Here is a 12,856-nt window from a genome sequence, read left to right on the forward strand (position 1 = left end):
GTTTTTATTCGAGATTTCATTCCCTTAGACAGGCCAACTAGTGCTTCTCTACCCGCCATGCAATCCTGGGAAGAGTCCCTTAAACAGATGCTGACAACCGGGCCAGTGGGACCTTGTAATATGCAAGCGAAAACATTCGCAGTTGTTCAGTTCCTGCTAACATATATCTCTTTAAGTCCATTTTATCATTTATCTCGAATTTTGTTAGTGTTTCATAAATTTAGGATTTTCCTATTAATAGAAGATAAATATTTATTGTTGTTATTGTTAATTATGTCCGTTTAACTTTTGAAAACTTGATAAGTGTGATTATGAAACAAAGTGTTCTAGGCCCACAGTGTGTTACCAACAAGTGTCATTGCATTATTGAGTAACTAGCTTACAGTCATCAGCTACATGGCTGAGGACAGGAAATTAATCAAACGGACATAGATAATAATACGAAACTATTAACACAGTTATTACCTCAGTGATAACCAAATGGCCACTTCACCGCTGGAGCAGTAATTACCCTTCAGCACACACATGGTCCGGACAATGAGCTATATCATCCGGGACCTGTGCACAACACGCATCGCTTGTATCGGGTGTGCTGAATCACGTGGTGTGGCAGTCGTGTTGATAACGGGGAGAGCGTTCGGAAAGCTGTAGCATGTCGAGTTAGGCATTATACCAGGTGCCTTATGGTTGCCAGAAGAGTGTTTCGTTTTTACATTTGCAACATATGCAGAACTCGGGGGGTCCAGATACGTCATTTTCCAACGCAAACTTGGATTGACAAAATGTCTTCGACGCCCCTCAAGTGTGAGGCGCTTGACAACGTCGAATCTTACTTTCTTTTAATTTTTGTGGTCACTCTCTTTCTCTCCCCCCCCCCCATGGCTCTACATACTTTTGGACATTCGTCGATTTTTCAGTCTCTTCATCCTATACACAGTCGGTAGGACTCCTTGGACTGGGGATCAACCCATCGCAAGGCCTCTGCCTACACACAGAACAACAGAAAGAGTATAAACGCACACAGACATTCATGCCTCGAGTGGGATTCGAACCCACGATCCTAGTGTTCGAGCGGGTGAAGACCGTTCATATCTTAGACCGCGCAGCCACTGTGATCGGCACGAGGTTGTCATTAGCAACGATTAATAAGGTCCAGTGTCAGCACGACTGGTGTATAATGGACTGGAACGCTCTACTAAAAACACTGCCACAGGATTTCTTTGGAGGGACTGAAGCAAACCACGAAAACCCTCAGTATCACAGTTGAGATTCGAATCGAACATCAGCCGAATACAAATGTAGAGCTATAGAAATTTTTTCCATCAGATTTCAAACAGTTTCCTTTCTTCAAGCATGTGTTACTGTTTACGGCATATTCTGTTGAGCCTGTAGCTTTAATGGTACTTAGGGCTTAGTTATTAACCGTTTCATTCATTTCGGTAAATATATGTACCAAATATTTTAACATTCTAAAAGTCCACATTTTTTCACAAAGCGCATTTATGTGTTTCCCATGAAATATGAAACATGAGCGATTAGTTGAATAAATATCATGAACTGACTGGCCTTTGTAATGAAGATGTAGTGATTGTAAGTTGTGATGTTTTCACGGCGATGACTATGAAGAAAGTCGTCTTCTGGGTTTAGGCGNGTTATTTAGATGAACTTCAGACATCAACGACACAACAAAAACTTCTCATTAGCCAAATGTTGACCATATTATCACAGTTTAAATTTAAATCCTCACAGCGGTGAATATGAAGATTACTGTATTCTGGATTATAACCCCGTGTAGTGTGGTAGAATTTCGCCTAAGTTTCGGAGGAACATACTGGCTCCATACGTATATTTAGGGTCGAACAGTAAATCAAGCAAGAGTTTTGCTTGTCTCGTTCGTCTTTCAGGTTATTTTCTTGGCTTACTCATCGAACCTAGGCAGTTGTTCCTTCGAAACGTCGGACAACTTCGGCCGAACTACACGGCCTTTCATCCCAGAAGTTTGTGTTCATGAAATTATGAGAATTTACGCTGAGGGACTTTCCATCCATGACACGCAGTTACCCTAACAAAGTAAGGTAAAGTAATGATGGAACACCTTGCTGTTTCCCCACTTTCATGTTAATTATCCCACTCAAGGCGAAGTATAATCCTCAGAACAATAGTTAGACACAAAATCATGTCTTAACAGACGTTGGTAATTGACCCAATTACGTAACACAGCACAAGTAAATGATATAACTTTATCCATCTGTGTAGCTGCAGAGTATACAAGAATTTCGAAAGCCACAATTCAATAATATTTAAACTAACACAACTGATGAATAAAACTATTCCTGTTGGATCCGAAAACGAGAACTTGAGAGCTCTAAGCAAAACTGATAATTATCATCATTATAATTACAATTACCGTAAAAAATATCTCTATGTTTTCCAAATCTGTTTTCATACAAATTACCAGAACTGTGTTCTGAATTACTCTCGTGTCGCTCCCAACTCTGAGGTCCATACGGCCGTCATTTTGGTATTTATTTTTAGCATGAAATTACATGTATAATCATGATATGACCTTTAGTGGCATGCTATACATACCCAACGTGAGCATTCTTCTATGGACTGGAACATCTACAACTGTTTCCATGTAATTACGGAAACATTATATTTGAAACCCATGAAAAATATTCCTATTTAACGAGGAAACACAATAGAACTTACCTTATCCACACTGTTATTTAGTCTTCATGGATTTTCAGTTTGTCTCCTTCTAACTAGCACGTTGTAATGGCGACACTATAAACTTGCGTTCAGCAAGAATCCGAATCGAATCTCGGACCGAGATACAGACTATTCTGAAATTTTCTATAATTTTCTCGAGCTCCCGAAAAGAATTCATCAATCGTGCATTGAAACAGACCACGGCCGACATTTTCCAGTTCCTCGCAAGGGCCTACCAATTTAATGATTATGTCTGTTGACTATCTTATGTGCTGCCATTAACAAGCGCTGTTGAAAGAGCGTCTGTGAAGAACCTCACATTCCGTCCACTCCCCCAGCATTTCTCCATTGGCTTTCTTTTTATATTGATCAGTACACTGATTCTAAATTAAGAGGCGAATGGTTGTAGACCTCATATAGCGCTGAGTGTTTTGATGAACGACAGATGCACACGAATGGCAGCACAAGGACCTCTACAGTAAGTACGAAGTACGTCGGGTGCAAGGGTTTCCTTGAAGAGCCAAGCAACACTTCCTAAATACAGTTCCCAGTTGTCATAGGACCTGAAGGTTTGTTTCCTCCATGTTTAAATCTCGTCATTTAACCTTACCCTGTGAGAAGTTGGACATTTAAACACATTTATACAGTATGTCTTTCAATATCTTCCCTGTAGGTGGCAAGTTTCCATGAAGTACAAGGTTTCCTTTACATGTGCATATTGCATGCATATTCTGCCCTAAACAATCTTTATTTATTCATTCTAATAATGCTACATGAAAAGTAAACGGGGCACGCGGTAGCGTAGTTGGTTGAGGCACTATGCTACAAACCGGAAGGTCGCGAGTTCAAGTCCCGATGAGGTCATTGGATTTTTTCAATTGACCTAATCCTTCCAACCGCAATGTGGCCCTGGGGTCGACTCAGCCTCTAACAGAAGAGTACCAGGAATATTCCTGGGGTTAAATGGCTGCCGGCGCGTAAGGCTGACAACCTTGCCGCCATCTGTGAGCCCAATGTCTAGAAAATATGGGACCTTCAGCACCTCATAACACTATGGGCCACCACGGCCTGTTACAAGGATAACTTTACTTTTTTATTTTACATGAAATTAAACACCTCGCTGTGTGCGCTGCTCCATTAATTTGTTAGTAGATCTCTCTTGTGTCCATATGTACTGCTCTCCGGCAATAGGCCTTATAAGACTAAAAACGGAACGAATCAGTATCTTGTTACGAAATAGATGAAACGAAATTCTGGTTTTCTGCCCAACTGAAAGTGAAATGGCTTCCTGCTAGCACAGTCAATCATTTTATTGATGCTCTAACAATTCGTCTCTGCATTATAGAATTATCCTAAACAAGCTTATACTTATCTTCCTTAAGAGCATCTTCATTTTGGGGTATGTTGCAGGTCTTGACGTCAGGCCCACGCATGCGTCGTAGAAACTTTGCAGCGTCGGTAGCAGAGCGTCGGAGCGCGAGAGTTCAGTGAGGCGTCGGTTGCGGGCAACCGTAGACCGCGTCTGTAAGTCAGCGTGACGTCGTCAGAATGCTGTGTACTGCCGTCACCTGACACGAACAACTTATGTGTGTGGTCCAGTCATAGTTCTTGTTACTAACGCAGAAAAGTGCAGTCACTTTCTTTTCGATGTTAATGAATGACTCCTGTTGACGCTCCACCTGTGGCCGAAATGAAGAAGCGTACGGGGAAACCTGACAATGTTATCAGCATGTTCGTAAGAAGGCAACCCGCAGGTAATTACCCCTCGAAACTGTCTCACCACCGCCAGGGTTATCACCCACCGAACTGCAGACTAAGTTTACATTGGACATGAGGTGTGATGTGAACAAGGATGCACTTTATGAACGACTATTTCATTCTATTTCCGAAACTGTCCAGTCTGTACGGTGTCGCAAAATGTGTCGTTACATATTTGTGATGAAATGTTAGAAAATAAAACTATTTAAATATGTGATGCTAGTCCATCTATTATAATCAGAGAGCTTCAAAATATTAACGCTTATTACATTGTGCATAAGAGAAGCATGAGTTTTAGTGTTATGTTCTGTGTTCAAGTTATACAGTCTGTCATAAAATAATACATCAAGATATGTGATTTCGAAAATTCACTTAAACTGAAATGCAGAAAGAGACTTCGTAAATAATGTCCTTCGCTATACTTACCTATGCTATTATCTGAATGAAGATTTGGAATTATAAAGACACAAGTTACACATGTCATCTAGAAGATAGGACTGGTGTGTTTAGTCACCTTCTGGAAGGATATCACTTGCCTGGAAGTGAGAAATATATCGTAAATTGCAGCTGCAAATTGATACTGGGAAGTGCATCGTATGCTTATTTCACAAATAAATAAGTCAAGCGTACCCGAAGGAAGTGATCAGGAAATTTTAATGACTTCTTTATTCTTCAATATCACATTCACCAATGACTCTAAAGCACGTTTACAACATGTAGCCCTGATAATACCAACAACTTACAGTTTGTAAAGGCGAACCTTGTGGTGTATCCATTTTTCATTATACTTCATGTATATAAGCACGTGGAAAATGATGTAAAGTGAAACAAGTCAAGAGTTGTTATACGTTCTTTTTAAACACGGCGTTTCCTATGTTCATCCCTACGCAGAACGCCGTCCCTACTTTCGATAATATACAGAAGTATAATGCCTTACTTTGGGCCCAGAAAGACACATTTGAAGCCAAAAGCCTATGAGAACAACACAGATGAGTTTAAGGCTGGAGTAATTTCTGAGATCTGGCGCGTAATACCGGAAACGGAAATCTCCGGGATAATTTTGAAGAAGCTCTGAGTGTTATGAACGGTAGCGCGTGTTCTGCTCTGTTGGAGCAGGTCGCCTGGGATAACCCTAGTCTGATCGCCTCGCTTGTCGTCTTGCTGCTGATCAGCGTGATGGTGATCGTGGGCAACTGCCTGGTTATCGCAGCGGTCTTCATCAGCTCCAAGCTCCGCTCTGTCACAAACCTCTTCATCGTGTCCCTAGCCGTCGCGGACCTCATGGTGGGGCTCGCCGTGTTGCCCTTCAGTGCTACCTGGGAGGTGTTCAAGGTCAGTCCCTTCTTATGTTTCCTATTAGAACGTTTCGAATCTCGTCTGATGGAAGCTCATTACGTGCTGCGAAATTCTTGCAACCAAAAGTCGCACTTGACGAACGCTATGAATTCGATGTAAGCGCGACCGTGCAGCATTTCGTTTTGCTTGTACCTAGTCACAGACGAGTTTTTAAACGCAAAACGCAACTCTGCATTGCATCTTAATGTAATTTATATTCAGTACATTTTCGAACTATTATCTTCAATTAAAAATAGTGACTAGGCTAAGAGCTTGATACTCTGGAGTCGTAGTTCGATTCCACACGGGCGCGAGAGATCTTCTCGCCTTCATAACGTCCAGACTAGCTCTGGGGCTTACCCAGCCATTTTGGGTACCGGTGGCTGATTCCTCAGGTACTAAAGCGGCAGGGGCGTGTGATGTTGGCCACTCACATTCATTTAGTGCCGAGGTCAAAAACAGTGGAGATAATACACCGCTCCACGATACATCTTCATAGCGAAGTGTTTAATTAATTAACCTAAGGTATAATGCTAGTGGGGTGGGACTAAGTCCCTTGTACTGCGGCTACTTCTGGCCTATTGTACCAGCCCCAGATGATAGGTGAGGGTGATTATGGAGCAATTGGTGGAATGAAGATTGGCAGGGGAAATCGAAGTACTCGTAGAAAACCTGCCCCAGCGCCACTTTTTCCACCACAAATCCCACTTGACCAGACCCGACATCAAACCCGGGCCGCCGCAGTGAGAAACCAGAGACTAACCGCTTGAGCTATGACGAGGCCCTAACCTAAGGTATAACTTTGCCTTTTATCTTCAAATAAGAACTTGGTTATTAAGAATAAATTTAACTGTGTTAGAATTTTTAAACAGACGCCCTTACATGTGTGAATTTGTTTATGATCCTATGATTTCTTTGATTCTGTTAGTACATTTTCCTAATTTTCATTCTAGTTTTGCGAAATGTGTGTCTCAGTCTGCAAGATAATGCTTATGTGTCATGTCAGTCGCTTATTTTTTCCAGAGACAATTACGGGTTGCTGGGAGCGAATTTGTTAATCGGTGGTCAGATTTCAGAAGAATAAATAGCCGTGTTCAGATATTCTTGGAATCAAAGTTTAAGAATAACTATTTTTTTGCCATCCACTCTTAATTGATGAATTCCTGAATAGTTCAGACCAAAAAGGAACTGCTTGTAAGACTGATACTGTATATTGCCAAATTTGTGTGTTTTGCCGTCAATGATCAGAACCGTTAATTAGTATAAGCGTATAATTCAGCCTATAATCATTTAGTTTTAATAATTAATATGTAACTTTTTATTGTCGTAATTTAATACGTTATTTTCAGTTTTCCATTTAATGACTTTATTTTGTTCGTTGAGCGATATTCAATTCACAGGAAAGATTTACCTTTATTCCTTGAATGGACAGACAGTTAAAAGTTTCTGAGGCTATCTGCAGGCCACAGTTTTCATATTCAGTACAGCAGAAGTGCGGTTGTTTAATTCTTTCTAAGTGCAAGGTATAAGAATGGTTGCTAAGAAGAGACTTCAGGATCAAGACAGCGCAAGAACCGATTCTTGTGAACACTTCTATGAAGACGTTATATTTCCATCTTTGAGAGACACAGACATAGACAGGGTCAAAGAAGGAGACGCTGTAGAAGTGAACTCCGAAAAGTGGACTGACTCTCCTCAAACACTAACTTTTACACCTGTAAATCACACGTTTCCGGGCACCCAGTGGGTCCAGACGAGACAAGACAAGACACTCCACGTTACTGAAGACTCTAGACCACCGAGCGATTTTATGCTCTCTTATTGTTTCGAGGACCGCCTCTGTGGTTTAGTGGTCAGAGTTTCCGGCTACAGATTCAGAGGTTCCGGGTTCGATTCCCGCCACTACCAGATTTTCTAAGAAGTAGTGGGTCTGGAACGGGATCCACTAAGCCTCGAGAGGATAACTGAGGAGCTATTTCAAGGAAACAGCGGCTCTCTTGTAGAAAACCGAGATTAAGGGTCGTAGGGATCCGTTGTTGGGGCACGCGGTAGCGTAGTTGGTTGAGGCACTATGCTACAACCCAGAAGGTCGCGGTACCAAATCCTGATGAGGTGGATTTTTTAAATTCACCAAATCCTGCCAGCCGCACTATGGGCCTGGGGTCGACTCAGCCTCTAACAGAAACGAGTACAAGGAATATTCCTAGGAGTAAAGGGCGGCCGGAGCGTAAGGCTGACAACCTCACCGCCATCTGCGAGCCAATTGTCTACAAAATGTAGGAGCCTCAACATCTCACAAACCTATGGACCTTCACGGCCGGTTAAAGGGATACCTTTACTTACTTACTTTAGGGATGCGTTTCGCTGACCACGCGACACACTCTATCCGCTAAAGTTGACACTAACTTCGCCGACAAGCGGCGGTCGCTCGGTCGGTATAGTTCGCTTGCCGACTAGAGGCCACGGAGTTTGTTTTATTGCTTCGAGCTGTTACGCGGAACTGAATTCCTGACGACTGTTCCATGTCACACTCAAAAACACGGAAGTAAGAAAGATAATGATACTGTTGTATCGTGCATTGAACTATATAAGTATAGATAAAATTAAGAGGTTTAAAGGGTTGTGGAATTTATGAAAGAGCTGGTGAAAGAAGCAGAAGTGCCTAAAATGTCTTTAGATAGGTCTATTTCATTTTCACTACCCCGTAAAAGAAGGACGTAAAAACTGCTGCTTGGAAAAGATCATGAATTTTTCAGGCTTTTTGCAGCCCTCATGGCTGACTTAAATAAAGAAATTAACACCCCAAAAGTGGAAGGTTAATTAAAAATAAATCTGTGGTAACCTCTAGAGCCTAAACAAGTATTTTAGGCACGCACTGTGAATAAATGTTCTATCCCTGGAATTTTAAATAATATATATTACGTCATGACGTGACTGCATAGCTTATTCCCATCGGGCCTCCTAGAACTTCATTTAAAAGGACACAATTCCCTTTCGACCGATAAAGGGTAAGCGTAGGCATGGGAAGTGCTCTCAATTATTGCTACATACGTTCCAAAAATATTGCTCACAGTTCTCGTCACCAGACCGTATCAGCTCCATTTCCACCTTCTGACTTCTTTACAAAAGTTAGCTTTGTTCAAAACGTGTTAAATTTTGATGAATGCCGTCTCTGGGTTGCAACTTCTTGTAGTTCGGAGACCGACTCTCATTTCGGAGGAATATATCACCTCAATCTTCAGGGTCGAGAAGTAAGCAAAGAAAGAAACCAACAGAAGCAGGTGGCAAGCTCCGCTGGTTTCTTACTTGGCTTGATTTACTATCCTGTAGATGTAGGCAGTAATGCTCTTCGAAATGCACTGCGTTAGAATCCAGACGACCGCTCTCTTCATGGCCAACACCGCAGGAGTCTCAAATCGAACATGTAAATGTTTGATTTTGTGATTTGTTTGTTTCATTGATGGTGTATGTACATTAATTAAAAATAGAGAATTTTAATTTATTCTTCTTCTAGCTCGAAGGATTAGACTCTGTGGCCTGCGTCCACTCATAGTTAATTCTGAAATTTGAATCGTGTAGACAGTCGGTAGGCCTCCTTGAACGGGGGATCAGTCCTGTCGGAAGGTTGCTACCTGTACAGGACAACACAAACACAGAAGAAATGCATACAGACATCCATGCCTCAAGTGGGATACGAACCTACGAACCCAGTGCTTGAGCGAGTGGCTTAGGTCGCTCGGCCACTGTGATCGGCTTAAAATTAATTAAATAAAGACAAGAGACATCTAACTTCAGTAGGTGACAGTGTTTTGCTGGTAGCCGATGTTTTCAGGGAGACTACGGCCATGAACTCATGTGAGAGGCAGCGTGTGGTGCTCCACTGCGCGAGGTTGTCATGAGCATTGCGACCGTCGCTGTGTTCCTTACGCCTGTGTTTCTTTACGAGATATTCGGAGGTCTCAGCGGAGACAACGCAATCTTGTCTGTGGACGCCCGGAAGGGGGGAAGGGCCGCAAACCAGGCATCCCAACACAATTTGATTCTAATAAAAATAAAAATTTGAATAAAGAATTAAATATAAAAAATATAAAGGTAAAGTTGCCACTGTGCTTAACTAATTAAGCACTATGCCATGAAGGTATAGGCTGGTGGATGTAGATTCACGTTTTCTTGATCTCGGCACCAGTTTGAGGTCAGCTTCACGCCACGAGCACTTCACCCCAGGGGAAAAACCCCCAAGTACCCATTGAATAGGAGACTGAGTTAGCCTCAGAGCCGGTCTGAACGAAATGGAGAAGAGAAGAAATTCTTTATTCTACCGAGAACCGATTTCTGACCTTTCTGCCGCCCAGCTCGTAGCCCTGAGGTATCCCGTTTTCAGCATAACAAATATTAATACCATAATCAAAATTTGTTTGAAAATGTATTTTTAGCCCATAAAATATTCTTAAAGAGCCGTTTAAACGCTAATCTATAATCAGCTTTTATAGAGTCCGCTCTTGGAAGACTTCCCAGTGGCTGCCATGTTCTCATACTTATGTACCCTTCAAATGTTGCATCTGAAGGGAATTGTAACAGCGGAACCTCGTGATTTCATTCAGCTTCTTAAATCACAGGCTTCATCAGCACCTTGAAATGATGAGCAAATAATTCCTTCTGAATCTCTCCAGTTACCATTCAAATTCATCTTAATATTTTGAGATTCATGATCTCTGCCTTAAATTAACACTATTAAATAATCGCTTATTTTTAGAGCAGTCGGTTTCGCGACTGGTTACGGGGTGGAAGTCGAAGTGTCGGAGTAGGATTCCCGGCAGGGACAAGATTCTGCTTTCCACTTCATCCAGACCTGTACTGGGGCCACCCAGTCTCCTATCCAAAGGGTATCGGGTGCTCTTCTCTCAAGGATAAAGCGGCTGGGGCTTGAAGCTGACCACTAACCTCTAATTAGTGCTGAGGTCAAGAATACTTGATTTATACAGCCATTCTCACACGTGCCTTCATGGTGTAGTGCTTACTCATAATTACTTAAGCACAGGAACAACTTTATCTTTCATCTTCGTAGCCAACTTAGCGACGCTAAAGCGGTCTCCGTAATCTCATGACTCAAGGTACGCGGGTTCAAACCCGGCGAAGGTCGTGGAATTTTTAAGTTCAAGGAACAAGTCCTCCGGGAGGGACTTTAAGCCGTGGGTCCCGTGTCGTAGATTTACGGCACGTAAAAGATCCTCATGTCTCTAGGAGACCTCTGAGCAAAGTAGGCAACAAGTTTCCCGCCCAAGTAGTTTCCAATGCCTCTGGTAGATGGGGGAAGTATCGAGGTACCGACGGCCGACCTCGTTGGCTGAACGGGGCTGATAGCACGCACCGGTACCGGTAGGGTATGGCGACAGTAGAAATTAAAGGGGGACGCACAATGGACCAATAATTGGTCTAAGTGCATGGGGAAACCCACCCCCTCTAATAATAATAATAATAATAATAACGACGCTATATCAACTGTATTATTCAGGTTACAGATTCTCTGTGGAATCTGTTATAAGAATTATAATACGTAACAATACCTTAGTGAAATTGGTAATCATTCACGAGTCGAACTGGTAACGACTAAAATACGAAATAGAGGTTGAATCACGACTTTGCTCTTGTGCTTGTTAACACGTGACAGCAAATATACGTCATAATCGCCAACCTCACAGGCTAGATCTAGCTGGCCTTTCTCGTCTTTTTCGAAGTTTGTAGTTCCATTTCTTCCTAGGTCTTCCGTTTATCCTGTGTCCTCTTGGTTAATCCTGTGACATGTAAACCCATTTCTAGGAAACGCCCGAAATACAGGCACGCAACAATAGAATATTTATCGGAAGAAGTGTTTTCTGTGTGCTCCTCGCCATGCCTAGTGCTAGGTAACGGGCCACTGAACACGCATTCTGACACGTGACATGTTTTTTTTTTCCGTGAGGTCCGACCCTAGTCTATATAACGAGAATAGAACAATAGCATAAGAGTTCAGTTGGGGTTCGGCTGTGGAGTGTTGACGAGTGAACAACGGAAGCTAAGATTCGGCACCATAAAATGTCCAGTGAAGACATTTTAGAGGAATGCCACGTTTCCAGGGACCCACTGGGTACAGATAAGAAAAGACACCCCACGTTACTGAAGTTATTAGACCACTGAGCAATTTTATGCCCTCTTATTGTTTCAAGGACCGCCTCTGTGGTCTAGTGGTCAGAGTTCCTGGCTACAAATCGAGAGATCTGGGTTCGATTCTCGCTACTATCAAATTTTCTCAGAAGTAGTGGGTCTGGAACGGAATCCACTCAGCCTCGTGAGGATAATTGAGGAGATGTTTCAAGGAAATAGCGGCTCCGGTCTAGGAAACCGAAATTAACTGCCATAGGGATTCGTTTTGCTGACCACGCGACAACATCTATCCTCTAAAGTGGACACTAACTTCGCCGACAAGTGGCGGTCTCTCAGTCGGTATAGTTCACTTGAGGTCTAAAACCACGAAGTTTGTGTTTTGTTCGTGATTTGATTATTGCGTACCATATTTTAGAGGCCAGTTGCAAGACATTCAGATAATTAAAATATTTCGTAAGGAAATTTACTCTGAAAGACTTCCATAACAAAATGTCAGCTCCTGCTGTAAATCAGACATAACGAGAGCATTTTTGTTTGTGTCGCGTGATAATAACAGCCGTCCATTTCTTGCCGATCTTGTGTTAATGTTAACAGAGCGTAGAAGTCTTACTCCGAATTCGTAATGCACTAACGTAGACAAACACTAATGTGTTTTATATTTCGAATCAGTCCGAAGGAATCTAAGGTTTGGGAAAGCGCGTTACACACAGAACCAGCATTTGATCTTTTAGGAAAATTCATCAATATCAAGTTTCATAGAAGCCTCTTCAGCAGCTGTCAAGTTGTTACACACAGAGACAGGCGGTGAAGCTAATATTTTTTTTTTTCTCGTTAATGTCAATTTACAATCTACTTGACACTGCAAGTAATAAGCAAATGTGATGGGTGCTTATGTCGTGAAGGCGGCAGC

The 12,856-nt window shown here is 42.2% G+C and overlaps 1 protein-coding gene across 1 annotated transcript in view; it reads left to right on the forward strand.

The window, feature by feature from the left end:
• The first annotated feature begins 4,127 nt into the window (after positions 1-4,127).
• Positions 4,128-12,856, forward strand: part of LOC111871753 (octopamine receptor Oamb) — a 110,917-nt gene continuing 102,188 nt past the window's right edge. Inside the window, exon 1 of the mRNA XM_023865057.1 lies at positions 4,128-5,802. Coding sequence (XP_023720825.1) covers positions 5,551-5,802 — 252 coding nt within the window. The 5' untranslated portion in view covers positions 4,128-5,550. The remainder of the gene's footprint in view (positions 5,803-12,856) is intronic.

This window comes from Cryptotermes secundus, unplaced genomic scaffold (genome assembly GCF_002891405.2).
Source record: "Cryptotermes secundus unplaced genomic scaffold, Csec_1.0 scaffold633, whole genome shotgun sequence".
Lineage (NCBI taxonomy): Eukaryota > Metazoa > Arthropoda > Insecta > Blattodea > Kalotermitidae > Cryptotermes > Cryptotermes secundus.